The sequence below is a fragment of the Saccostrea echinata genome, unplaced genomic scaffold, assembly GCF_033153115.1.
Source record: "Saccostrea echinata isolate AGI-Se365-2 ecotype Australia unplaced genomic scaffold, CSIRO_AGI_Sech_v1 ptg000047l, whole genome shotgun sequence".
In the NCBI taxonomy this organism is placed as follows: Eukaryota; Metazoa; Mollusca; class Bivalvia; order Ostreida; family Ostreidae; genus Saccostrea; species Saccostrea echinata.
The window spans coordinates 4,206,843-4,234,213 of NW_026889796.1; the positions used below are offsets into that span (position 1 = coordinate 4,206,843).

At 30.1% G+C, this 27,371-nt stretch overlaps 1 protein-coding gene and 1 long non-coding RNA gene across 3 annotated transcripts; one reads left to right on the forward strand and one right to left on the reverse strand.

Moving 5' to 3' along the window:
* Window positions 1-1,881: 1,881 nt before the first annotated feature.
* LOC133202785 (homeobox protein ceh-28-like) lies at window positions 1,882-11,273 on the reverse strand. The gene is made up of 2 exons (XM_061338658.1): window positions 10,675-11,273; window positions 1,882-2,769 (listed from the first exon to the last, which is right to left on the reverse strand). The coding sequence occupies exons 1-2, from the start codon at window positions 11,123-11,125 to the stop codon at window positions 2,246-2,248; spliced, it is 975 nt and encodes a 324-aa protein (XP_061194642.1). The 5' UTR covers window positions 11,126-11,273; the 3' UTR covers window positions 1,882-2,245.
* Window positions 11,274-12,588: 1,315 nt separating this feature from the next.
* Window positions 12,589-27,142, forward strand: LOC133202786 (uncharacterized). 2 transcript variants are annotated; one of them, XR_009723306.1, is made up of 3 exons: window positions 12,589-12,628; window positions 21,701-21,729; window positions 26,838-27,142. It is a non-coding gene; the product is annotated as an uncharacterized LOC133202786 (long non-coding RNA). The 2 variants fall into 2 exon arrangements; XR_009723305.1 differs by lacking the exons at window positions 12,589-12,628; window positions 21,701-21,729 and adding an exon at window positions 14,609-14,769.
* Window positions 27,143-27,371: the final 229 nt, after the last annotated feature.

Consider the following 27,371-nt stretch of genomic DNA (forward strand, 5'->3'; position numbering starts at 1 on the left):
TATCCTAATGACTCGCAACAAAGACTCAAACCATTTTCTCAAATTTTACTGACTATTCTGTTTCAGTAATCATGCAGTTTTAAGTTACACCCTTAATGCATAATTGTTTTATATTTAACTTATTTTCAGTTTTACGTGACAACACACACGGTTCTTTTTTTCTTTTTTTATCTATATCCGATATTTGCGAGGAATCGGGTAAAGTGCATGTCATGTTTTTATTCTTCTTTGTTAAATATATTATTTGTCGTGCATTATTCTACCCACAGCCTATAATTTTGAAACAATTGGAAATAGTAATTTCATATTAGTTGTTCAAATTGAAGACGAAGGTTAAGGTTTCGTGTTAAGGTCAAGGACATAGTAATTTTAAAGGTCAAATTGAATCCATTTTCACTGGGGGGGGGGGGGGGGTTACAAGTAAATTGGTTTCTGAAGTACGTTTATTTCAGCTAAAATTTCTTTGAGATTGTATTATTCACAGGATAAAACTACACCTTTTAATCAATAGAATGATCACTAAAAGGTCTGGAAAGGTGACTGGGTTCTGCCATTTAGTCACCTTTCAGCTATCTGCATGGCAGATTTTTATCCTGTGATTCTTCAGGTTTTTACACATAAACTTAGATTCGACAGAAAGTGCTGGAACGCTTGAAAAAGTATGGGTTACTCGTTGATCCAGGGTGTTGCAGGAAAGCTAAAAGAAGCGCTTCATGTGGTAAATGCCCACGAATCATATCCCTGCCTTCTATTGTCATCGTTAAATAGCCGATGGGTCTCTCCTTTGAAACCATGATTTTGAGATTCAAGAATATTTAGAGAATGAAATGAAATCTTGTTGATAAGATTCAGTTTGTACAATAGTACAATAAAATTTATCTATATATTCAATAAATGTACGCCCTACGCTTATAAGTTGATTTTTTTTTTTTTTTTTGCATGTAGTTGGGTCCACTAGCATTCCAGTCATATGTTCAACAATAGATCCTTTGTATACTAAAGCACTCTAAAAATCTGCATGTCCACATACATGTGCAGAAAATTAATAAAAACAAAATACGTATTGTCAAAATTAGCATAGAAACAAAAGTGCATTTTGACCAGGAATTAATTAAGTCTCTAGCTATATAGTAAGTATCTGTACTCCGGCACGTTAAACTGAGGAGTCTTCTATTTTGGAAGGATATGGCGGATGGCACAATGCGGGTTTGTTTCTTAAACAAAGACTCTTTAATTTGTTAATAGAGCACTCAAACTGAAGATCACATCTCGTTATCCTGAGTAATTTTGTCAACGAAATAAAACCATCTACACGTAAAACTTAATTGCTTTCTAATTGATTTAAGTGTATCTATCTTAAGAAGCAATCTAGTGGCAAGAATCTATGAGTATATATTATACAATGTCTTGTATAGATGCTTGGGACCTATGTAAAGTAGCACCACCTATAGCTGTTGTATTTTACGTATGTTTATTCAACTTTTACAGTGTTATTTGTTGCAGTATTCCCATGAGAAAAAATGCGGTCGGCCACTTGTTCACACTATCAAGGTACTTTGCATGTGAAGAGAGTCACCATGTGTACATATATATTGACCAGCAAAAGTGAAATATACATGTACGTGTATATGCATATATATGTTAAAGTAACTTGATTAAAGACGTCTATTTTTCCTTAAACAAAATTATCTTTGTCTATACTTGTTGTTTAGGGTATCACTAGGCAATCACACAAATATATGTATATTAAAAAAATGAATGAAAATAGTATGTATCTTTTAAAAAAATCTTTATTATTATTCATTTTTTTATCCATCATTTGTACAAATTAAAAAAAAACATGTTAATTCTTTGCAAAAATATGTCATCAAAATATGAACGTATAAAACTGTAAAATATGAAACATAGTCCAAATTGTTAACAATATTGTATGAGTATAAAAGAATCAAGTCTGCCAACTTAATTCTTGTAGGAAAAAATGTCGGAATTTATCGCAAATGATAAAGTGTTCAACCATACATCAGCACTTTTTTATCCATACACACATTGTTCAATATATGTTCATGACGCATACAGCTTAATATTTTTCAATTTAGATTTTCACTTTGTGTTATAAACTTCGACGAAATGCATTATTTTGTCATGAAACACAACTCCATTTTCACATATTCGTATTCAAAATACAACTCTTATTTACAATATATTATATATATTTACAACAAATTGAGGTCAAATACAAATATTATCACCAAGATCGTATGCCTTGGGGAATTTGTGAATTTGCGTATGGATTTTGTTGCATAGGATTAATGGGAACAGCTGATGAGACATGAGTGTTCAATGGTGAGGGATAATAGGGACTACTGTATGACGCGGAATAAGGAGCTCCAGGCACGTTCTGTGGCAAACATGGCCGTCCGTCGCGGACCAACATTTGAACTGCGACACGCCTTGGTGGCATAGAAGACAATTCTAAGCTTTTGTCTTGTCTCTGGCGTTTACATTTGTATCTTCTGTTTTGGAACCATATTTTCACCTGCGTAGAAGTCAGTTTGAGTAAGGATGCTAGCTGTTCTCTTTCGGGTGCGGATAAATATCGTTGTTGCTTAAATCTTCTTTCTAATTCAAACACTTGCGCCTGAGAAAATAACACCCGGGGTTTTCGTCTGGAGCGTTGTTTCATTAAATTACATTCACCTGATTTTTCTGGGTTTTTGTCGTTGTCGTTTTCATCTAACGGAGATGGAGCTTGGCTGCAGTTTCCATTATCTAAAATTGAAAAAAAATCTTAATTGAATATTCAAAATAATATAAGCGAAGCGAAATCATAATTGTTTAAATTTATAGTATTTAGTGTCCCCCCCCCTCCGTATTCCTAAAATGGAGTTGAAGTGAGAGATAAAAGCCCCCCAAAACTGGACAGGCATTGCTGTATCCTCAGCGAATTGGTTCAATGACGTTTTTGTGACACAATTAATAGTATCGAAATCGAGGCTGCTAACTGTGTTCTGTACAAAAACCAATTTCTAAATTTCTTAAAATACATGATATTTTATTGAAAATAAATGTGATGCAAGATTGTTTAAACGTTATTGTATTGGGGTTATTTGACCAATCCCTGTTTTAATGTAAGGAAACATCTGTACACCATCCTACCGGTTAGAGATTCGTCATCCTTGACAAAATTTATCAGTTACGTTGCATCATCGTTTGAAAGACAATGTTCTCATCATAATGCAAAGAATCAGAATTAATCTTAAATAACCACACAAGTGTTTCATGGGGAAGAGATTAAAAACAATCCTCTTAAGAAACTTGGACCAACGATCTAAATGCGAAAATAAAATCTAAGTCCGGAGACAGGAAATCCAATGAACACGGACAAGAATAAAGTAGTGTATTTTAATCATGGCAAAAATAATGGGAAAATAAATGAGCTCACTAGGATAATTAAATAATATCTGTTAAACATCTTAATGTATACATTTATATCCTATATAGAAAACTTCAAAAGTTCAAATTCCGCATGTTAATGTCATCGAAGAAAAATGAACAACTCTCATACTCTCGTTATGAAAGATATAACTCATCAAACGTTTCTCTTTTTATGTATTAAAAATAAGACCAGTTGTTTCTTCTAATGGATAACATTTGTTTAATGGTTCTGTCGTTCTGCCGACTGATGCGGTTTACACATTATACCAAGTGCTTCAGATTCTTTTTTTTTCTTTTTTTGATTGACAAGCGCATCCTTCCCACCCTGGAATTCCTCCCGTAGCTTTTAACAGCTCACAAACAATAATTATTAAGAAGTTATGCTTTAAAATAGAGACCAACATCGGAAGATTTACACCCGATACTTGAAGAAAATCTTCAATCCTCAGCAGGGGGCGGAAGCTCGCATAAAGACATAACAACAGTTGTTGAAATTGGCTCTCGGCAAGCATGTGGAGGGTAGGCTTCCTCATGTATTATTTTCCAATAATTTTCAAAACAGAGGCAGTGATTCCCTTTTTACACGAGTTCATTACCTAACAGTTGAAAGCTACACTAACATGACGGCACATAATTAATATTCGGTTATTATTAGCATTAGGAACATTTGCAGGAAAAAAAAGATTGGAACTTTAACGTGTTGTGGGAAGGCTAGCAATCAAAGACACGCGCCATACCTCCTAGTAATTAATATTAACAGTTTGTCAAGTTTTAAAATGTCAGGAAACAGAAAATGGTAAATGAAAAATGAAGGAATCATTTTGACTGTCGGTAAAACCAAAAAAACATGGTATATAGATATTCTGAATATTTCTGTGTGAAAACGACCAGCCTCATGAAAGTGAGGCAAATAATATAAGGAAAGATGGATACAAAAATTGGAAACTTCCGTCTCAGAAAAATGGTTAAACAAAGGAACTGTACTTTGAAGTTCTTCAGAAAATTCAAACGAAAATTCTAATGGCATATTGATTTATATATATGTAAAAATACAACAGTACTATTAAATAGTTTCTTTATTTGCATGAACTCTATATAGTACTCTAGCTCTTTAAAGCATATAGTACCTTATCATGAAATATACGCGTACATAAGTATTGCAGAAACAAGATAAAAATCTCCTTTTTAATATTAATTTTTCAATTTGAAATTGAAATTACTATTTGACCAACAATTTGTAATTTATCTTAAAAGAAGATAAGAAATAAAAGGATAGTATGGATTTCACTTGGTTAAAAGAAAATGAAATTCATCTTCTTATATACGTTTTTATGCCACCATCTGGTGTATTATCGAAATTAATGGACTTGTTAAGCAGAATTTGCCTCTAAGGAACTCCTTTAGAATTGAATAACGTATAATGAAATGAATGCGTTATACTCTCTCTCTCTCTCTCTCCCATGAATGCTTTATATATATTTAAAATCCTTATAGATCTACCGCACTTTTCTTCATAATTTAGAAAAAAAACCATAAACCCACGAAATGAAATACCTTAACACATAGAATATATAAAGTATCTTATGACGACCGTCGAAATGAAAATGTTGAAATTGATTTCCATATGGAAGTTAATATATCATTTGCATTTCCATATGGAAGGTACACTAGTATATTATTTTAATTTTCATATGGAAGTTAATATAACATTTTAATTTCCATATGTTTATTTCCGACAGATTTTATTTATAAATTTAGAAGTAAATATATTTAAGAGATCGATAAAAAAAATTCTGCCAGAAAGAACATTATACTTACGTCAACAAAAACGATATTAATTACATATCTTCTTATATATATCTATTCTTTCTTTAATTATAAAATATTAATCAATTTTGTTTGTTGTAGAATCCGCAGGGAAATATGTCCCTTTTTTAAGAAGACAAAAACAAGAATATTGTTCAAAAAAGCAACGAATAAATGTGAAAATATTTCAGTATAATCTACGAATATCTTATGAATTAATGATGAACCATATTTTCAGAGTTCATTTCCAGACTATTTTAGAGTTTTCAGTATTTGAGGAATATTTAAAGAATGAATTTAATAGCTACCCAAGTTATACTGTATAACCTGGGTTGGGCCTGTTTACGCTTTATAAACCGCTTCGCGGTTTATAAAAAAGCGTAAACTGTTACAAACCAGGTTATACAAGTATAACTGGGGTAGCTATTAAATTTATTCCTTATAATTTAATTTTCTATCATTAAGTGTAAAAAATAAGACAATTTTCCTTTCAAAAAGGCCTCCAAATTCTACGGATTTTAAATGTAACGTCCATCGGATTGATCCGTTTTTGACGTAAATCATTGTGACTTAGGCAACACAGGTTATACGATATAAACGAATTTTTCTATCCAATCAAATGGCGTGTTACATGTACAACCAAAATTAAATTATTGTGATTTAATTTCAAATTTATTTAAAATATCATTTATTATCATGAAATTGGACGAAATTCTCTTCGGAATTACAGTTATGTTTACATCTTTTTTTTGTATTGAATTGCATTAGTTCTGTCTTAAAATTGTTACCAGGTCGACTTTTACTTTTAAATTATGCATATTTTCGTATCTATTTAATTGCAGATTTCATTCGTCAGGCATGTGGTTATATCTAGCAAATTTGTATCAATTTTTTTTATCGAGGTGGAAATTATATTTAAGTAATGTGATGGCTGGTAAATAAATAGGCAAGGGATTTTAGACGTACTGAATATCACAAAATATAAATATCTCTGTTGGACTTTTAAATCGCTGTTGATGTTTCCTCTGATAAAGGAATCTGAAAACAGTTTGCAAAGATGATAAATTGACAAATCTCTCCTCGCTTCTTTGCACTTTTCTTCACACAATGATAACATATTGAGCAGATTTAATAAGATAAAGAGATTTTACTAATTCAACGTTTTTTTTTCTCTTTTAAAGTTTGTTTATTTTTTATGCAAATCTTAACATTATTTTGCAAGCAAGATACTTAAATACAGAATTAAATAAAACCAACAAAACTATGCAACAAACACTGCATGCTACTCGTATGTAATAATTCATTTGTTCAAACAATGTTTGTTCACCAATATCACAAACTATAAACTATGCAACATTTTTAATGAACAGATAAGTGACCAATAAATAAATAAATAAACAAAATTAAATTTAAAAAAAAAGCAGGAAATAGCAAAATGGAGGAAGAAGTAAAGAAAACCTGGATACAAAAATTAAAAAAAAATATACCTCATTTCCGGATCCAGTTCAAAATTTATGCTCAAAGGGAAAAGACAAAAAATAGTGAATTATTTATTTATCCTTACTTTCTATATTTGTTCTAAAGATTAATACAAAAAAAAATCAGAATAGAAGGTGAGGATAATCTGGGTACGCTATATCGGTAACTTCCAGATTTGACAGATTTGTGATAAATTTTCCCTACATCCTGTTGCGAGGCAAAGTAAGCGGATGTCCCGCCGATCGTGAGCCCCCTGTTTCCTTGTCGCGCGACAGAGTAACTGCTCACAATTTCGAGGTTGGTGCTCCAGTTTTATTCTCATTTCAGAAGGAAAGAGTAAAAATATGGAAAAGGATGTTACCGTGCTGCAGTCATTTCAGTATTGTTTTGTCGTGAAGCAAAAAAACCGCAATTATGCAATGGCCTTGAAAAAAAAAAACTTCGTGTATTTTTACTACAGTTTGGAAGATTTACATTCATTTGAGTAGTCATTTTTGACAGAAGAAAATGTTTTCTTTGGAGTTGATTGTAGAATACAGATAAAAATTAAGTTTTCCATAAAATAACATTCAAAGCTACAAAAATTCCGATAAAATCAGATAAATCTAATTATATTCCTTTACAATACACTGACATTGAATGAAAAAGATATAAGTATAAATTTTTCTTTTTATCAATTCAGCTTTTTATATATCTAAGTACAAATTTTCTCTAATCATTTTCTCATCATTTAAATGCGATCAAATATTAATAGATCAATCTCACTTTTCCGTTCCACATCAACCTATCTCCATTATATGTAACAACTTCATTGGGCGCATCATGATAATTTTCCTATCAATAAAAGTTAATTGATTTGTTAAGTTTAAAATAAAAAATAAGTGAAATACCCTGAATATTTCTACTTAGCATGACATTTGGCCACACGGGGAAGTGAAAGATCACAAGCGTATTTAATGTCCAATAAATATGGCGATCTTCAGATCGCGTTATGCAGTTTTGAGCTCGACGACCAAGCGTAAACGTTACGAGATAAATACTGCGCTCGCGGAGGTATCATTTCTCCCCTCTCCCCCGTTTAACATCATATGAACTTGATGACCCCCGTTTGCTTAAACACAGATGAACGAAGGAATTTTGTATATCGGTGGTTCCGTAGTACATTGTATAAAATTAAATCAAAAAAATGTGGCTGGAGCTTGATTTATATACAGGAAATGGCAATAGCTATTCTAATAAAGAATCAATATGTTACATGTATTTGTTTTCTAAATCTATCTATGTTGCTCGAATACTGCACTATTTCTAAAGAATTTTACAAATTATGCATCTAAATATGATTTCTTTATGTCGCAAAAATACGCTCCACAATCTAGCAGATATTAAAGTATACTAATTAAATAAATCTAAACGTTTTTCACTCAAAATTGAATTTTTTTAATATCACTGTAAAAAATCTTGTTTGAATATTCAAATATTATCTCTAATTTAATGATATATTTTGATTCCGTTGCGGATTAAAAATAAAAAAGAATCATTAAGGGCCGGTCGGGGTCCGGGGGTTTTCTAGATTTCACGTCTTTGAAGTATTTTTGCCGCCGTATCTGATTGCTCCAAGTTCCACAACGTAATTAGAAAAATGTATCGTAAATAGTGGCTTTATGTTGAGTGATAAGATCATAAAATTAAACGTAGAAAATAAAGACGAAATCAGAATTACAACTTGGGGCCTAGCGTTCACAGGATCCAAACGTGTCCGCACGTTTTTACAACTCCAGCTGATAAATGCAGTAACATTCTAATTTAGAAAATGTTTTAATAAAAATTAAAGTTCCGTTCAAATTTGATTTTATCAGGGTATGAGCTGGAAAGACATTATGCAGAAAAATGCTTATGGAAGAAATATTCACATCAAGAATATTGCATAAGAAGATGATAGAACCTAACATCCGAAGCATCCCAAAAATATAACGTATCAAGGAAATTCAACTCAACAGTCTTTTCTTTAGGAAATACTAAACAGTACAGGAAATTAGAAAACTTGCAATCTTCCTATCCCTTACAAGGAAATATTTTTTTTCTTGTTATTCTCAGTAAAACACATTCAGTCTAAATCACATGTTCATATTATCAAATCGACTATTACTTAGAGAAATTGCTAATTACAAGGACTTTATCAATCCTTCAATTAATATAACCTCTTGAGAAACTAAAAAGCAAGACGGAAAATTAACCATTAATGATAAAGGCATATGTATCAGAAATATACGTGACACAAATAATTTCATTATTAATGATGGAATTTATATACTGCAACATAAGTACTTGAATACAAATACATCGTCATTAGGTCTAATTATCCTGCCTGGCTTCCGTTTTGTACGGAAACTGTAACCCGAAAAAATTAATATCCAAATTAAAACTCATGATCGCTACACTGTATAAACGTATAGAGACAAAGCGATCGATGAGAACCATTCCCCAAAAATACTTTAGACCGTGTCCACCCAAAATGCCCAAAGTCTGGGTAATAAGTCTTCTTTGAACTTCAAATTATGACAGAAATAATGTTTGTGAATCCGACCGCGCTCCCGGGCCCCTACGGTGTTGGGGATGAAATTTGCAGAAACTGGTGTGATAAAACCGTTTTTCTGTCGTATATCTTCCCATCAAACTTAGTTCGACATGTGTACGTACATATGTATTTAATATTGCCTCCCATGATATCGTCCTAATATTGACTTTCTCAGGGAAAAAATACTCTACGGACAACCCTACTTCTAGCTCTGTTTTGTTTGTTTACCAACACCATTAAAATTGAAATAAACAAAAATTAAAAAAAAAATAGTTCTGCTGGTCTAGTTATTGCGTGACATCTGTTATAAATGAATACAATCAGGATTGATTATACACGATTTCACTTTCTAATAAGATTTTAGGATGTGTGTTCATAGAACATTAAGAGGATGCCGACATTTTTCATTTGTGACAATAAATTTTATGGAGAAAATAAATTTATCTAAAAAAAAAAAATCAAATAAACTTGTTAATGCTTTTAAAAAATATAAATATATCCGAGTTCTTTTGCGTCAAACGTTTTGAAGACTTGAAACCTGAAAATTGTGGATGAAGAAATAAAATAATACATACAACTCTTTAGCTTTCATATTTTTAAATAACCTTATTTGACCACCTTAAAAAACCGAGAGAATACATATGTGTACACTTTGAATTTAGATTCATAGTTTATGCAACATCCGACTGTGTTTCCGAAAGATAAACAACACACAAACAGTTCTAGTATAGAGTCAGTGTCGTTTAAAACAACATTTACAATTCACAACATTATATAATAACGACACTATATTAAGACATCCCAACAAATTTATTTCTACAATTTATTTTGGGAATGATAAAAAAAGATAATCCTTCTCAGTAAATTCAAAATCAAAAATGATTTTTTTTTTTATTAAAGAACAATATGTAATAAAATTTTAAGTAAATTAATGGGCGGTTACTGTACCAATTTCATATTATGTAATAGATTATGAAAAAATGGGTGAAGCCGAATGTTTTAAAGAGTTACCAAGTGTTACTATTAAAGCGATGACGAAGATACTTTTCTTTTTTGAGATGATGGATGACTTGGATAAGGATTAAATTTCAAATCAAGTATCAAGATTACAAGAGATTTTGGAATGGCTCTCACCTTTTGAGACGATAAGATTTATGCAACACCTATCACCACACATTGAAAGCATGCTTAAGCCCCCAATAGCTTTAAGTGGACCACTTCATAGCTACCTATATTGATGATACAAATCGCGATTTCTGAAGACAGAAGGAGATTTCGAAGTACCCCTTATGGCACAAGAGACTCTTGATCAAACTCAACAAGTCCAGACATTTAAATACATCGCCACCGCAACAGAAGAGTTTATTTTCAATACATACGTTTGTCAAGATTTTCCATGATTTCGCTGCTTTCGCTCTTTGGAGTGATGGATGAACCGTTATCTGTGGATAGGGAGGATGAGCCAGGGGACATCATATCTGGTGAGGATTGGGAGGTCCGAATTTCTCCGGAGACGTGTGAATCTGGTTCTGTCTTGATGGAGTCCCCGGGTTGAACAGGTAGGGACATACTGTTGGAGACATTGGAAGATAGATTTGTCAGGGTGTACCCTTGTTGGATTGGAGAAGTCAATGTTGGAGACGGTGACTTTCCATACATACAGGCTTGGTTGCTGTTGTAAATATGCAACTGATCTGTCATTCTGTTGTTTTCCATTGGAAGTCCGTAACTATTGTAATAGTCCAAACCGCAATGCATCGCCTGGTGTTCTGTTGGCCACCCTGGACCCTGACTTAATAAGTTCATTACGGAATGATTGGAATAATTCATTGCCACCTTGTCCACACAACCAAATATCCACTCAAGAATGCTACACTGTTGTCAAAACGCTTTTAGATTGTGGAGAGCCTGTTTGTCACGACCAAGTGTTTTGCTCTGTACGATAACGGGGGTCTCGCTGCATCTCAAATTATGTTCAGGCGCCATCCAATCACAATCGGTTATGCCAATGACGGAGATTTCCTGCTGTAAAATTCAAGCAGGAAAAGGCGAATTTATCCCTCCTAGTGAGCTTCAGTATTTTACAAAGGCTTATAGTTACATTTATTGTTGTATATACACTAGATAATCTTCCAGCGAGTTTTAATCCGTAAGAAAATTTTTATCAGAAAAGAAAAAAAAAATCATGTTTGCATATCGTCTTCCTGACCAAATAATATTTTGAATTTTATTTCTTCAAACATCTTTTAAAAGATTTTTCGTGTTCAGAAATGCCAGCTCTTTTGTAATTATTTCATTGCAACTGATTCTTATAAATGCCGTAAATGAAACAACGTGTGAAGCCTCGTTTATTTATTAATCTTTTCTTCTTGCGCTTACTAAACGATTCAATTTTCGTATCAACAATGTGGCTTAATGTTATTCTTCAGACTAGGATGTTTACACAGGGTACTGTTTTGTATGAAATTGAAATCATTTGGAAAAGAGTGAAACGACATTTTTCTCGATAAAACCCGATATCGCACGTAGATTAGTGCCTCAAATCACCGTAGAGCGAGTCGTTTACCGCCCGCTAGGAGGGGGTGGTTATTCTCAAAATCGGCGAGCGCATACTGCCCGACATGGCCTGCATGTGAGATCGCCACAATGTCGTGTTTTAGTTTATAGAGCATAACAACAAATTCCAGTCAGTCTGTCGTCGAATCTGTACATTCAGCTAGCATGCTTTATGGCAAAAGAGGGTTTAGTTTCTACAAATAATGTCTCCAGTTCACCTTTTTCTATTATAGAATCTATCAGCAAAAAATCCCACATGCCCCGTCTTTCCTTTTTATTTCTGTTTCTCGTAAACGAACTGTTTTTGTCTGCCCCTAGCACTATCTTTATTATATCTCATATGCATGTTTTCCTATATCTTGGCGAGTTTTATTAAGCGTTTTGTTACCCAGATGTATGGGTTTTAAATCATCCTTAAAATTTGACTGTTTTCACTTAATTTGCGTCCTAGAGAAACAGTTGTTACATGATACAGACATTGAGGATTTTCCGCACACCGAGATCGTTACCATTTTTTTGAAGTTCCAATACTTACTGTTTTCTATTAACTTGATTTTTTAAAAGAGAGCTCCGTGCATCCCGGATAATTCGTAAACAACCATAAGAGTACTAGTAGATTTCAGTGCTTAAAAAAACATTTGTTATTTTGTAAATATTTTCCTTTTTTTCCTCAAAGTTCTCGCATATTACCTGATTCGGGACTATTTAAAAGTATCTTTCATTTTTTTGTAGATTAGATCGGTTTTGTTTCAATTGGCGTAAAGATTGGGCCTTTTGGTGAGTATGTAATTTTTTTTTATGTTAGTCATATCCGTGATCAATCTAAGTCAGTATTTTATTCTCGAGTCCCTTTATTTAAAATCCATAGAAAAAGATGTTACATGTTACTATAAAAAAGACTAGTTTTAACTGATGATTGAATTAAACGATTAAGAATTATGATAAAGAATCGAGGAACAAGATAAATTTCCTTGAAAATTATTTTCTTTTCTTTTTAACTTTTCTTTCTTAAACATTGAATATCTATTTTAATACTTCTGGTGTTATTGTTCAAATTTAGTTTACTAAGAATTTAACTGTAACAAAAGAACTAAATCTAGAACGAAAAACAGCAAAACACTTCTTAAAAGAACACTATTAAACACTAAAAAGCATTATTTTTAGAATTTTTTCCAATTTTGCTTTTGAATTAAACATCCCCCCATTTCAAATTAAATAAATCGTTGCATGGAATTGCAATCGAAGTATATTTTGAGCTTAAGACATACAAGCATATATTCAATTTTGCTGTGAAGAGCAATATCATTACTAAACTTAAAAAGAAAAAAAAATAAATATTTTGAGATATTACACTTATAAAGAGACCCCGAAGTGAATATACATTTTTTTTTCATAAAACTTCTACATCTGTATAAGTTTTAGTTGTGATCTAAAGACTACATCCAAAAATACACAAAAAGCTCACTTGATATTTTTCAAAGACAGAGAACTTGCCTTTTTACAGTGAATTTACTATGTAAATTACAAAGATTTTTCATGACTTGAAAAAAAAAATGAGTAAATGTGAAAATCCATATATCAATTATAATATCCATTAAAAATATATTCCAGACAATAAATTCATGAAATGATAAATGTATAATTCTAGGAAACTTAGTCAAATAAATTATCTTTTAGTGATTGAAAAGCTTAGTATTCATGTAATAAATAGAAAAAAAAACTTTTAAATAAATAAATATAAACTATACAATAAACTAAGGATCCTACAACCAATATTTTGGCGCTGATTTCGGTTGATAGTCCGAAGTATGCAATCGTAAATAACGCACACCTGTGATATCAAAATAGAATTGTTTCTAAGTAATAGCATGAACAAAGGTCAATGAAATACAATGGATTTGTCCAATATCCAAATTTTTCCAATATTGCTCAGTTTCAAGGAATTCTAAGGTACAATATTGCTTCAAAAACACAAAGTGCAAGCTAGCCTTTTTTGCAAAATTTGCATCTTTAAGGCATTTTTTTCTTGTAGATATTTAGTATCAGATATATTTGTATGGAATTTAGATAAAATTGCTTTCTCTCTGTGATTCCCAAAGCACAGTGTATCTAAAACTCAAAATAATAGGAAATTTAGAAAATTATAATGCTTTTAATAAAAATCAATACTGAATAAATTGTTATGTTGTAAATTTTGAATTTACCTGGTGGCAGTAAATACAAAATTAACAACATGGCAACTGCAAATTTTGTATTTACTACCACCCGGTAAATTCAGAATTTACAACATGATAAAATAAATGTTTCGTAATTGGTTCCTAATCTGAAAGTATTACAATTATAAGTATATTTCAAGTAACATTAAATAAGAGGCCAAATTTGACACTTTCCATATATACATTTTTTCTGTGAAAATCCTAGTACCTCTAAATAATCATTTATTTGATTAACCTGATGATATTTTTATAAGTAACTAATTAATTAAAACAGTTTTTCTGATGATAACCCCCCCCCCCCATAATACACGTACATGTATTTCTTAATTTGCAAATGTTTCGAATAAAATTTATGAAATGTGATTCTTGTTGCATGCTTATTTTACATACAAATGTACATGTTAAGGAGTTTTTTTTTAATGTAAACCTTTTCCTTATTAATCTGCAATTGACGTACAAACCTGAGTCTTTGCATTACTTTCAAAGCTTGTACTTGACACTGGCGATTTAGAAGTCCCTAGCAGTAGTTCTCTAGCCTTTGAGAGCTGATAATTGGTAATTGCCAGTCAAGTACAACTTAGAGCAAGATAGCAAGAACTCAACTGTACATATTCTGTAGTTAGTCAGATAAGAAACTTTATACTGAGTTAATACTTGCCAAGATTTAATTAGACTGGAATTGTGCTCTGAATATCGGCATAGGTAAATATTCCGTATTTATAATTTATACACTTCAGTAGTATTTAAAAGAAACAACGTTATCAGCATTAAATTTTCTAGTTGTATATATGTAACTTTACGGAATAAAGTTTTTTTATGTTTATTTTCACAGGACTAACACTAAAAACATATGTGTTCTTTTCTTAAGTGGATTATTTTTTCGTAAATTTTGCAAATACGTGCTTCATAATTTTTAAAAACATATTTTGCAATTTCTTATTCGTTGGAAATATAATCGTATCTTCTGAACTCTGTCATTGTATATTTTATGAAATAAGAATTTGCAATATGAATTTACATAATTTCATTAGATAATTATAATAATAAACTGTCGGAAAGAATATTTTAACATAAACAACTTATTTGCTTTCATTTGCAAGCTACTGTTTATAATGTTATAATAATAATAGGGGTAATAACGTTGTTATTCGTGCACAACAGCTGTCGTCTTGCGTTTTATTAACTAACAGCATTGAACCTGTTACGTTTTTAGTAGAAATATACCAAAAGTTGTAACTTAAGAAAGATATCGAATAATTATGAGTATGTTTGATAAAACTTCGATTTCTGAGGTATGATTTAAAGCGGGAAATATTTATTCATGAATTATTTTAGGAATAAATCCTGGAAAATTTGTTCTTTGTACTAGGGTAATTTGCGCTTCACTCAAAAAAATCGTACAAACATCGGTTTCCTTTATCTAATGACATAAAAAAAAAACTAATTTTTTTTTCTAAATTAGCGTTGATAATTTAATTAACTGCGACATGAAAAAACTGTACTTTTATAATTTAAAAAACTGGATGTCCTTTTGGTATATAATGCATATTGGAACAACATTCAGGAAAATTGTCACCTGTTGTATGGGCACTTTGAAATCGAGTACTTGTTGCAATTGACACACACTTGATGAATTTGGTACGTTATGGTATTTTCTTTTTCCAAAAATAATTTTCAGAAATATTGCGATTGATGTCTGGAGTTTTTACCTCTCCAATGTCTGGTACATTCTAGTAAAAATATTGTTTACACAAATAGTATACTTGCTTGAAAAATATTTGATATAACAACACTAACAATTAGTTTAAAAATTCCTGTGAGAAAATTGTAATGATGTTCTTAAGAAATTTAATCAATAAATACTGAAGTATTATTTATCTGTCTTTTTTCCCCTTAAATAAAGAATATTACAAACTAAAATCCATATTTGATGTCATATGTATGTAGTATTCTATTTATCCACATGTATTTGAAATAATTAGTGTGTGTGTTCACATCAAGTCATTTAAGAATGTTTCTTACACGTAAATCTAATAGAGCAAATTTTAGGCCATTTTAAAACTAATTACGTCAATAAATTTTAGTTCAAAAATTATATTACAATATTTTGTATACAATATATGGTATATTTCATTAAAATCAACTTAATTAACATTTTATCTTTATGAAAACTTTACTCAAGGTGTGATATGGATTTTTGCACGCCGGTCTGTTAGGTGATACGGGTTTTCAGACCGGTTGTTGATATGGGATATTGTGGCCTCACCCGTATTGCACAGTGCGGAAACGGAGTAATTACTACTAAGTATATGATATATATCATTTATCTATCCTTTGCTTCCTTGAGAATATATGCGATAGATTTGTACTTTTTTTCCTTTGCTAAAATTATGATGTAAAATCAAACACACTCTTTTAATATTTGAAATAAACTTTGCAAGAAATTGGTTTAAAAGTAAATCATAGATTTCTCCCTGTCCTATAAAATAAAAATTATTTAAAAAAAAATGCGGATGATCTCTCTCTCTCTCTTTTTTCCTCTGTATATTTAATATTTTGTAAAATTGGCACGTTAATTGAATTATGGAAAAGAACCAACTTTACTTATTATTTTACGGTCAAACGTATTCAGTTTCTCACGTGCACTTAACCTTTCCACCAACCAGAAAGGAATTACAAATTATGTGCAATATGATACAGTTACATATTTTTGCACATGTTGATAATAATAAAAATGAATGTTCTTTATAGAATACATGTTTACAAAATTCTATTCCTACTCCATCCCATTTTCTGATTTACATAAAAGGAGATAATACACATAACAATGCAATGCCGTTAGTTAATTTGTATAACAAAGAGACATTTATCTTATTCTTCTGTATACTTTAGTTATGCAAGTCAAGATGTGCAGTTATTATATATAATCGTAGTTAAGTGATGGGATTTGATATAATAACCTCAAATCAAGCGATAGCACTTAATTAAAGGCGTTAATCAGCGCAAGATCTCTCAATGAGTTCACACGGACACCCTTGGTTTCCCGCATGAGATATTATTAACGTTCCACTCTTGTAACATATTGATAAACATAATTGATTTTAAAGTATATAAACAATCACAAGTAGTCAACTAAACCACACTATAGAATGAGAGCCGCAAATCTTCCTTAACAAAGTGTTTTACTATAGCTTCTATCAATACGTAGGTTGACTAAGATGAAAGGCTTATGTAGAAGATACTTAAGGGAGTATCTTGTCTCCGTTGAGATGCACTTAAGACTGATATAAATAAACGACAGCTACTTTTTTTCTGATTTGTAGTAAGAGCCAGGGAGCCTGATGGGAAGTTATTTAAATTCCAAGATTAAAAAATAACTCTGCTATCCGTCGGATCTCTCAATATGATATTATATGAAGGAAAGTACATTATTTGATTCATCTTCAAATTGGTTATCTTAAATACTTGTATCTTTAAATTGAAATACTATAGTGAGTGTTCGGCATTGTTAATTGTTGTATTATATTATCATCTCCTTCTAATTTTAAAAAAGTCTCGGAACTTTCTACTTTTACTTTTATCATCTAATGCGTGTTGCATTATACGGCACATTTAATGGTTTTTCCACAGAATAAAAAAAAAGTTATTCTTTTTGAAGTTAATGTTGAAATTGGAACTTTTTATCGAGATGTATTTCTTATCTTTTGTAAAATCCATTGTACACGTTTTCATTATTAGACAATAATATATATAATCGCATGACTTATTTTTAGATAAATATAACGTATGAGAAATTGTTATGAAATCATATATTAAACGGTTGCTTCAAGTTGAAATATGTTAAAACATTCATTGTAATCGATGTCGTATTTATAGCACATGTACTCGTCAACAAAGATGATAAATCAGTAAAGATAACAACATCAGCTACTATTATGATTCAGTAAATGTTCTTCAATAGCAACTAAGCATGTAACGATTTAATGATGTGATTTTGTTTACCGGATTTAAGAGCGGGGACACACAGAAAGGGCACGACCGCAGTTTATATCTAGCTTTGATCAGAGACCCTCACTATTACTAGTTCTGTACTAATTTTCCTGTTTAGGAGAGCGCCGATCAGGGGTTTAGCTGTGCGCAGTTTCCGGTTTGGGGATTTCGTTGACACGTATATTTCCTCTATTATCGATGGCGTCTTCCGTAGCACTGGGAGTAAGATTTGTGTTTGCTCTAACGAATTAGGTCATTATATGATTAAGTACGTGTACATTGTGTACAAAGACACAAATATAAGAACTCCACTTTGGTTCACTTGGATATAATAAGTCTTTTAAAAGTACACTTTTGATATAAGATAGTGTACACGATCAGTAAGTGACGTCTCGCACGAATAAGAATTATGATTTTTGAAGATAAAGATTATGAATTATGATTCTAATTCTTGAAAATAAGAAAATATTTTTCAAAAAGATTCAGTTTCTCACATAAAATTTCAATGAGATTTCGAATACTCACATACGTCTTTATTATTTCAATCTTTTGTAGATGACATATTGGCTTGTACAATACCCTATTTCCATACACAGAAAACTCAAATTAAGAAACACGGCATATAGTTACACAAATATTCATATTTCCACTTCAAAAAGTTTCTTTAAGTTTGTACCATTAGGATATATATTACATAATAATAATTGACAATTTCCTAGTTTACACAGTTTACAATATTTAGATGATAATCCAAATTTAGCTTCATATTTCCAAGTACAAAGTTATATTTGCATAATTGTTTAAGCCTGTTACACGTAACGTGATAATAAAAAATTATGACAATAATCGCTGAAGTTCATTTCTTAAATAGCACATTTGAAAGAAGTTAATACATATACATGTATGTGCTAAAAGATCTTGAATCCATTTTAATGGACTGGCCTTTTCATCATACAAAACATGGGCTCCTTAGTGTGCAATTTTTGGATTTCTTCTAGAACGGAAAACACTCAAAAACATAGCACAACTTCAAACTTACCTCAGATGTACGATTCGGATTACTTAAAGCAATATGAGCTGCAACTCTGATGTCGGATATTTGTGTTGCAATATTGTAATTAACTATTTCAATGACAGAAAAAAGAAGGTTTTTACACTTCTGTTGTTCATATTTTCGATGGAAGAACTATTTATAAGCTTTGATTGAAGAAAAATTACTTTATTGTCGTCCTGTACAATATTGAATTCTTATATAATACTATACATTCCACTGTACAGAAATCTGTCTTCTAAACAATTTAATACATTATTTTCGTCTAATAGATCATAAAGGATTAAAGTACACACAGATTTATCATAACAACACAAAATAAAATTCTCAAAAATGCAGTTCATATTGCTTTAAGTGAAGGAAAATTTAGCTATCTTTATAGTTATTGCGAACAAACGTTTCTGTAAAACATGTATATGTTGGCAAATACCTGTCATATTTACCTATAGTTATGTATATCTAATTCTGTAGGTATACTAAGATGACCAAAGTGTGGAGAAAAAGAAACCTTGCTTTGACAGTTCTCAAAACTGGTTGCATTGATCGTCAGTTGTTTGCTGTATCTATAATTTGCTTCAAGACTGTGTTTTTAGTTATTTAAAAAATAGATATGTGTGACTTAAAACAATTCGGAGAATTAATTACATCAGCATACTTATTTAGTTGTGACTAGAAATATCGATTGACATACTTGCACATATACTTTATACGTATGCGCTGAATCATACGTTTTGTAAGTGATGATTTGCTTAAAACAAACTTTCACCTCAAAAATTACTATTTTGTTTTAACTTTTTGAAATACTGAACCAGTTATCTTTACTACTATTATTTCAATATCAATGTGGAAAAATAAATGTTTTCTGATTTTGAAAAAAAAAAAAAAAATGAGACGAAGCTTTTGTTTTTTAATTTTCAAAATTTGTTGAGGACTTATTGGTAGTTTCATTTTCAATATTGATAAACATGCCAAAAAATTAACTCAAATAGATTTAAAATCTATTCGAGAAAACACTTTTGGAAATTAAGGAAACAACATTCCCCCCATTTATCCCCAATTTCTTTACTTCCTGCTTAGACAAGCCGGATGGTGTGTTGAAGATCATAGTGTTTGTATTGTACCGAAGAGTATTGAAAATGTCCCGGTATTTACAATATTGATATTCATCCTAACCCTTTATTTTCAAAATACCCTTTATTTTAATGACAATACCCCTCTTATTTTCAATCAGTTTCAGTATATAACGACTTGATTTAGTTAATCAGGAACATCGAGAATATTCAAAGTCAAATTTATTTGAACCATAATTGTAACTTTCTTATCAATCAACTACACATGCCAATGGTAATCCTGTTAGGTTTTTTTTCTATTCATATAAGCCAAAACAGTTTGTTATTTTGAGATTAAATTAATGTTATCCATGATATCTAAGATTAGTAAGAAAAGTACCATGCTACAGGAAACACCCGCAACTAAAAAACAATGATTTTAGGTAAAACCTCCTTTTACAATTTTGGGGTATTTTTTTTTTAATTTCATTTTAAAAACTTACCTTTTTACGTTTATTATTATTATTAAATAAGACGTGAATATATTGGAATCTTACGTAAATCTTTAACTTATAACATAATTAGACTAAAAAAAATTGAAGTATTCCTGGACAAAATTAAACCTTAAAGTATATCATTTCTTTATTATAAAAAAAAATGAGGTAACAAGGAAGATTTATTATAAGCAGGAAGAATTGGAAAAAGTAGTTTCTTTTTTTTTTTAAACGAGGAACAGATTGGATCCCAAGTAATTCAGGATGTGTTGTAATATATCCATCCAAACTGTGGTTGTCAAGAGTAGAAATATTAAGATGTGAAGAAAGGGTCACTACTTCCTTTCTCAACACCATTTGGTTTATAACATTGTATAGATCAAATAAAATTCGTGTTTTCTTTTATGTAATTAAAATATATTTCTAATGTTTAGTATTTTAGTTGTGGAATTTGATATGCTCCATTATTATAGACGTAATACTGAGTTAAACATGCTTAAGCATCAGCTTAAATAATGTTAAAAAATCATAACTTTTTTTCCCCTGTGCATTTTGAAAGTTGTCGAAAGTTAAAAGTTGCTTACTACTAATAACAATTGAAGCTTACTCAATATCATGTGTTTTAGATGAGCATTATATTCCAGAATAAGTTCGGAAGCATAATCCATATAATTGACTCTTGTACGAGATAATGATGTGCCTGGTACTTCCATTGTAATTGTGGTTTGGTTAAGAACAATACTTATGTTGAAGAGTTTTCGATTTACATATGCCTAAAGTGGCATCTGAACGATTCTCACATGCAAGCATTGTCCCTAGATTTATGCGTTATAGGAATACACATTTTTAATCTTAACCCTAATCCGTGTTTTTACCAATGAACAGTTATCTTTAGGAAAAAAATACTAATCTAAATTCTTCACCCATCCTTTTTCTTCAAAATAATTTTTGCAACATTCAGATATGAAGCTTATGGTTCTACCAAGTAAATCAAAAATATTATACGAACATGTATATTTTTTTTTTATTCAAGCAAGTTTTTCTTTCAGTGCAACGATGGAAAACACGTCAACACAAGGTAATTATAAATTGAAGTACATGTATTTGTAAAAATTTTGAACAATCTTTTTTAAACATTGTTTTTAATTATTTAATTTTTTGGGAGGGGCACGCTTTTGAAATTAGTTACGTCATTAATAATAACCTCTAAATCTACATATTTTATCTAAAGTTTTTAAAAACTATTTCGTTTAGAAACCCATTTTACAATGCGCTAAGATTTTTGCCCACATTGGAAATGTTTTTATGCTCCTCACTTACTTTATGTATTAACTATTTCTCTTTCTGTTCTCTAGGGATTTTTGAGTGTGAGAGATTATACTTATGCTAATATTTTTTCTATACAATTTGATTACATTTCATTAAATATTGTCTTATTTAAATTCTATATGTACAGCTTATTCCATTTGGTGATCTAATCTTTCAATACCCAGGTATAATTTATATTTTTATTTGAATTGTTTATTTTGAATTATATTTCTCTAAATGGGTATTTGTTACTCTATATTTTATTAATAACTCCATTACTTTTTATAGAAAGTTTGAATATGTTTAGAAAAATATCCATTATTATAGGAAAAGGAAATAATTTCCGTTCTTTTGACCATTGCAGAAAAAGAGGGTTAATATATGAATGAGATGTTATTCCTTGTGATTATAGCAAATACGGCCTGGCCAGTTAATGACCTTAATTTCTTTTTAGAAAGATTGTAAACTGAAAAAAGAGTAAATATCTTAATTTATTCTTATTTTTAGACTTATATAACATATTGAGGAAACTTTATCCCATGTACCTTATTTCATTGGTAGTCAAAATTCATTTTGTATTTAAAATTCATGATAAAAAAAAATAATATAATGATTCAAACTCAAAGTTCAAAAGTATGCTTGTACGTGTTAAGGATAGGGTATTTTCATTTTGCATTTTTTTAACCGATTGAAATGATTTTTGTTTGTATGTTTCAAAATAAGTCGAATAAATGAATCTTATTTTCAATTTAAATGTGGTACTCAATAATAATAGGCAAAGTTAAGTTCACAGATAAATATTATTCTAATGATGTCTCTTAATATTTTTTAATAAAGAAGCATGCATATGTTGCTGAATAGTTTTGTTTGTAAACATTGTTGTCTCTCGATGTCTCCAAACATTGACCTCAAAGTAGGATGCTTTTTCATTGGTCCGTTTGGGAATAATATACGAAACATACGAGGGCTGTCCAAAAAGTTCATTAACCCTACTATTGTTTTTCTTTATGATCATATATAAATTATTATATATTTATTTATACCAAATACATACAAAACGAGTCAGTCATTATATTAACATCACAATAAAGTCTATTAAGTCTTGACTTGTATTATGAAAAGTATTACTATTTGAATCCAAAAGTTTATGACATTTCTGCCTTATTCTGTGTGTAAATTCTGCAACCTTTTATCTTTTTTTTATTTGAATATGACTTCAATCAATGAAAAACAAACTATTTTGACTTGGATTTTATAACCAGTATTTAGTAATATGTACATACAAAAACCACTCCAAAATGACAACAACAACAACAAAAGAACGGTTAAAACAACAACAATAGAAAACAAAAAAAAAAAAAAAAAAACACCCCCAAAAACGCTATTCTGCAGGACAGTCCACGTGTATTTAACTGATTATTGATAAAAAAAAACTTTTCTGGGGAAAAATTGATTATCTCCTGTCGTATTGTTTTACACAGTCATTCTCATTTTCATTAGAAAAGGCATGGACAGCGTTAATCAACTACAACAACGTCAACAACAGTAACAAAGAAATCTTTTCCCATTTTCACTAAAAAGTGATTCATATAGGGCTTTGTGATTCATTTACTTTTGGATTAATATTTTTGAAGTTTTTCTGCTCAAAAGAAATCACAAGTATTCAGAAACAGCTTAGAATATTAATACAATGCATAAAAACCTGTTGCCTGGGGAAAGCTGTTTATGTGTAATAATATTTACATTTGCAATCCTATATTAAATATACATGTATTGCATAGTGTAAATACTTATTAAGCTCTTTGCTAACAATGCGAAAGCTACAGAATCATGCTTAAACATTTAATTTAATTTTTTTTTTACATAACCATTTTGACATATAATTAAGAGTTGTTGTTTCAAAATAAAAATCAAATTAATCTCTTGATATTTGTGTAAAGTTGAATTATTAAAACTTAATATTAGTTCAAATTTTAGTATCACATGCATACTTAATTTCAAATGGAATATAAACAAATTCCAATGAATATTATGACTTTAAATAGCATCTCAATTGGACATCGTTGAAAAGCACTTTTGAATTTGTATTTTGTAATGAGTAGCTCAGTATCTTTAAAAGGATAAGCATTGGTGATACTAGAAATAGTGCATTTGTATATCTCAAAATTAGGAAATTGTCTCTTGTGATCAACAACATGGAAATAAGAAGTGGTATGGTCATCGAAATTTTAAAGCAATTTCCAGTGATTTTCTAAAAAGTGTTAGGAAGTATGATGTCGCAACCAGCCCAAGGAGATGAAATTAGAACACGTGAAAATGTGTCACTTTTATCTTACTCACATCGGGCCGGAATTCGACACTTGTAAAATTTTCCCTTTCTATACAGGACAACAGGGAGGTTTCAAAATGCTATCTCTTAAAAAGTGATTCTTTCAATCTAAAATTGTACTCTTTCATTAGCATAGCTACATTAAGAAACCACGAGAGAGAGAGAGAGAGAGAGAGAGAGAGAGAGAGAGAGAGAAATACTAACACCTGCAATAGATCAACCATTTGTAAACTTTAATTCATTTTTTTTTAACCAGTAAGCGTGTTTGTCCTGACATATTCTCATGAAAAAATGTTTTCTTGCTTTTGGCATTAATAAATGTCTTCATTTATTTGGTCGAGATTTATAATAATTGACAGCTTTCAAAATTACATTTACTTCAATTTGATAGAATTTTAAACTACATATCGAAGATAATTGCGAACGATGAAGTTTTGGTACGTTTCAGCCGCCACATCAATTAGATTATTTCCGGAATTGTCCAGACTTGTATCCATTTTAAACTTTTTGCAATATTTTTTTACCATTAAGATTTCCAAGATAATTACATAAACTTTGGTATCCATTCAAATGTTAGAATATTTTGATTAACATGCATTAAAATAAAAGCAAACAAAAGGTATTTTAGAAATTGTTAAAAGTACCAAAATCGACATTTAACTCAATATTAAAAAATCTTTTTAGCTAAAGAACACGCAGAGTTATTCAAATTAAGTTACAAGTTATGATATAAGCAAAGGCAACATTATTTCAGAGGGATATTCTTTTCATGCATATAATATAGAATGCATTCCGACAAAAAGAAACACCATGAAATAAACTGAATAAACATAAATGTAGAAACAGAAGTGCTTCCTTAGTGATGCTAGTTGTAAGTATTTTTGATATATTATCCTTTCATGAACATTTCGAATACTTATGCAGCATTTTTTTAAGAGGACACATCACGAGTCATTGTGAAATGAGGTTAAGATGCTTCATATATGGAAGAGATATTTGGTCAGAGTGTATATATATATATATATATATATATATATATATATATATATATATATATATATATATATATATATATATATATATATATATATATATATATAAGTTTGTCATTAATGCCATATAGATGTATTTAAACAAATGCCACTTTTACTTTAACCCCATTTTCTCGGTAGCTTTGAGTAATCCTTAAACAAGTTAGAAAAAGGATTAAAACTTCTTTGCGACGATTTCATGAGAGTCGCTTTATATCAATATATTTGGGAAAAATGAACTTGTCCATTCTGGAAAATTTTATTTTATCAAATAAAATCTGCGATAAAGTTAGTCAAATTGGAGAGCTGATTTCATAAAATAGAATGTCAGAAAGTACTAAAAGCTAAATTACCCTCGTATAGCAGACATTTTAATGATGTTTTTGCATTTTTTTTTCTAATTCTATTAAAAATATAAATATTTCAGTTTACGAAAACATACATATATTTCGTTTATGTCTTTTGATATATTTTTACACCCCCTGCAATAGTAAGTTTACAGTTCATGCATTAATTTATTTTACTAATTTCTAAATAATTTTGAAAGTTTATTTTCTTATATGTAGTAATTCTGTTTTTCTGTTTTGAAATACTTCTTTTCAGAAACACTTCAAAATTGTCACAAACAGGTATGATTAATATTTGCAACTGACATTTTAAGACATACTTGTATTTTCCAGTTGTTTCATAATATACCGCCTTCTTTTTTTCAGTTCTCCGTATGAAGTACAAGCGCTCTGAGTCATTTAAACTGCAAGAAAAGATATTGTGTATCCCCATCAGTTAAGAAATTAACATCCCTGTCAAAATATGATAATGAAGTTGTTCATTTTTTAAATAGATATTGTTATTTTAAATTTTGTGAATTACATGTAGTATTGTAATACATAAATAAGATTTTAAAAAACGTAAAAATTTTGGATGTATTTGATATTTAAAGGGCTTACATAAATTAATGATATATATATATAGATAATTTGGTTTCTTTACATTTCAAGAATTGCTTGCGTTTACAAACATATAAATCGTTAAAATCTGATAAACACATGTAAAAAAAAAATGAACATCACTAAAAGAAACATATAAAGAAACACATAAAGAAAGATAATATTAAAATTATTATGACTGCGTGAAAAAATTAGAGTAATCTCATATTTGAATACATTTATGAAGACTTTGTCAAATTAAATATGCATCCCTTTTTTAAAACAGTAATTTTTCCAAATATCTCACCAAACCTGTAGTCTAGTTTCTAATGGGTTTTTTTTTTAATTCGAGATACTTATGTATTTATGGTAGTAAAATTTGGTTGAAAACAATGAAATATTAACATTTCTAGGTATCAACTCACGGTTTCAAAGAAACAACAAATTGGATACTAAAAAAGAATTCATTCATCCAAAGTAAACATAAGCTTAATAGAAAGTTCCAATTGCCTACACATTTTACGGGTATGAAATTGTAGTTCATACAAATGTTAACATTTGTTTGGCGTGAATCTACTTTTTTTCATTGCAGATTTTGTTGATATGATGCAGCGCTTCCGAAGCAAAGAATATTGCACCACTCAAGTTGTCGTTCACAAAATCTCAATTCCTGCAGCCAGGCACAGATAACGCCTCTTTTGATGTTAAATTCACGCTGAAGAAATCGACATCGTTGGATTAAAAATTTAATAACATAACTAAATTAATTTCAACTCTAATTACGCTACGTTATCATTGCGATTAAATGTATAATAAACAAAACGTTCCAAAATGTTTGAATTTAGAACTCTTTACGACGGGAGGTAGAAATGTGAATTAAAAGATGAAACAGATCAATCTGTTTATTATCTTGTTTTATATAAAAGTCTATGCTAATTTTCATGATAAAAATCAAAATAGAGGAATCTCATTTAAGAAAACGTGTTATAAATGTGGCGATATACAATCTAACAAAACCGATTAAGATGTTATTTTGTTCTATGACGGAATATTTGCCATCCCCTGGAGAAGAGCTCGTCTATCAAAGCCATCGCGTGAAGACCTTTTTATTGCTTATCAGGATCCC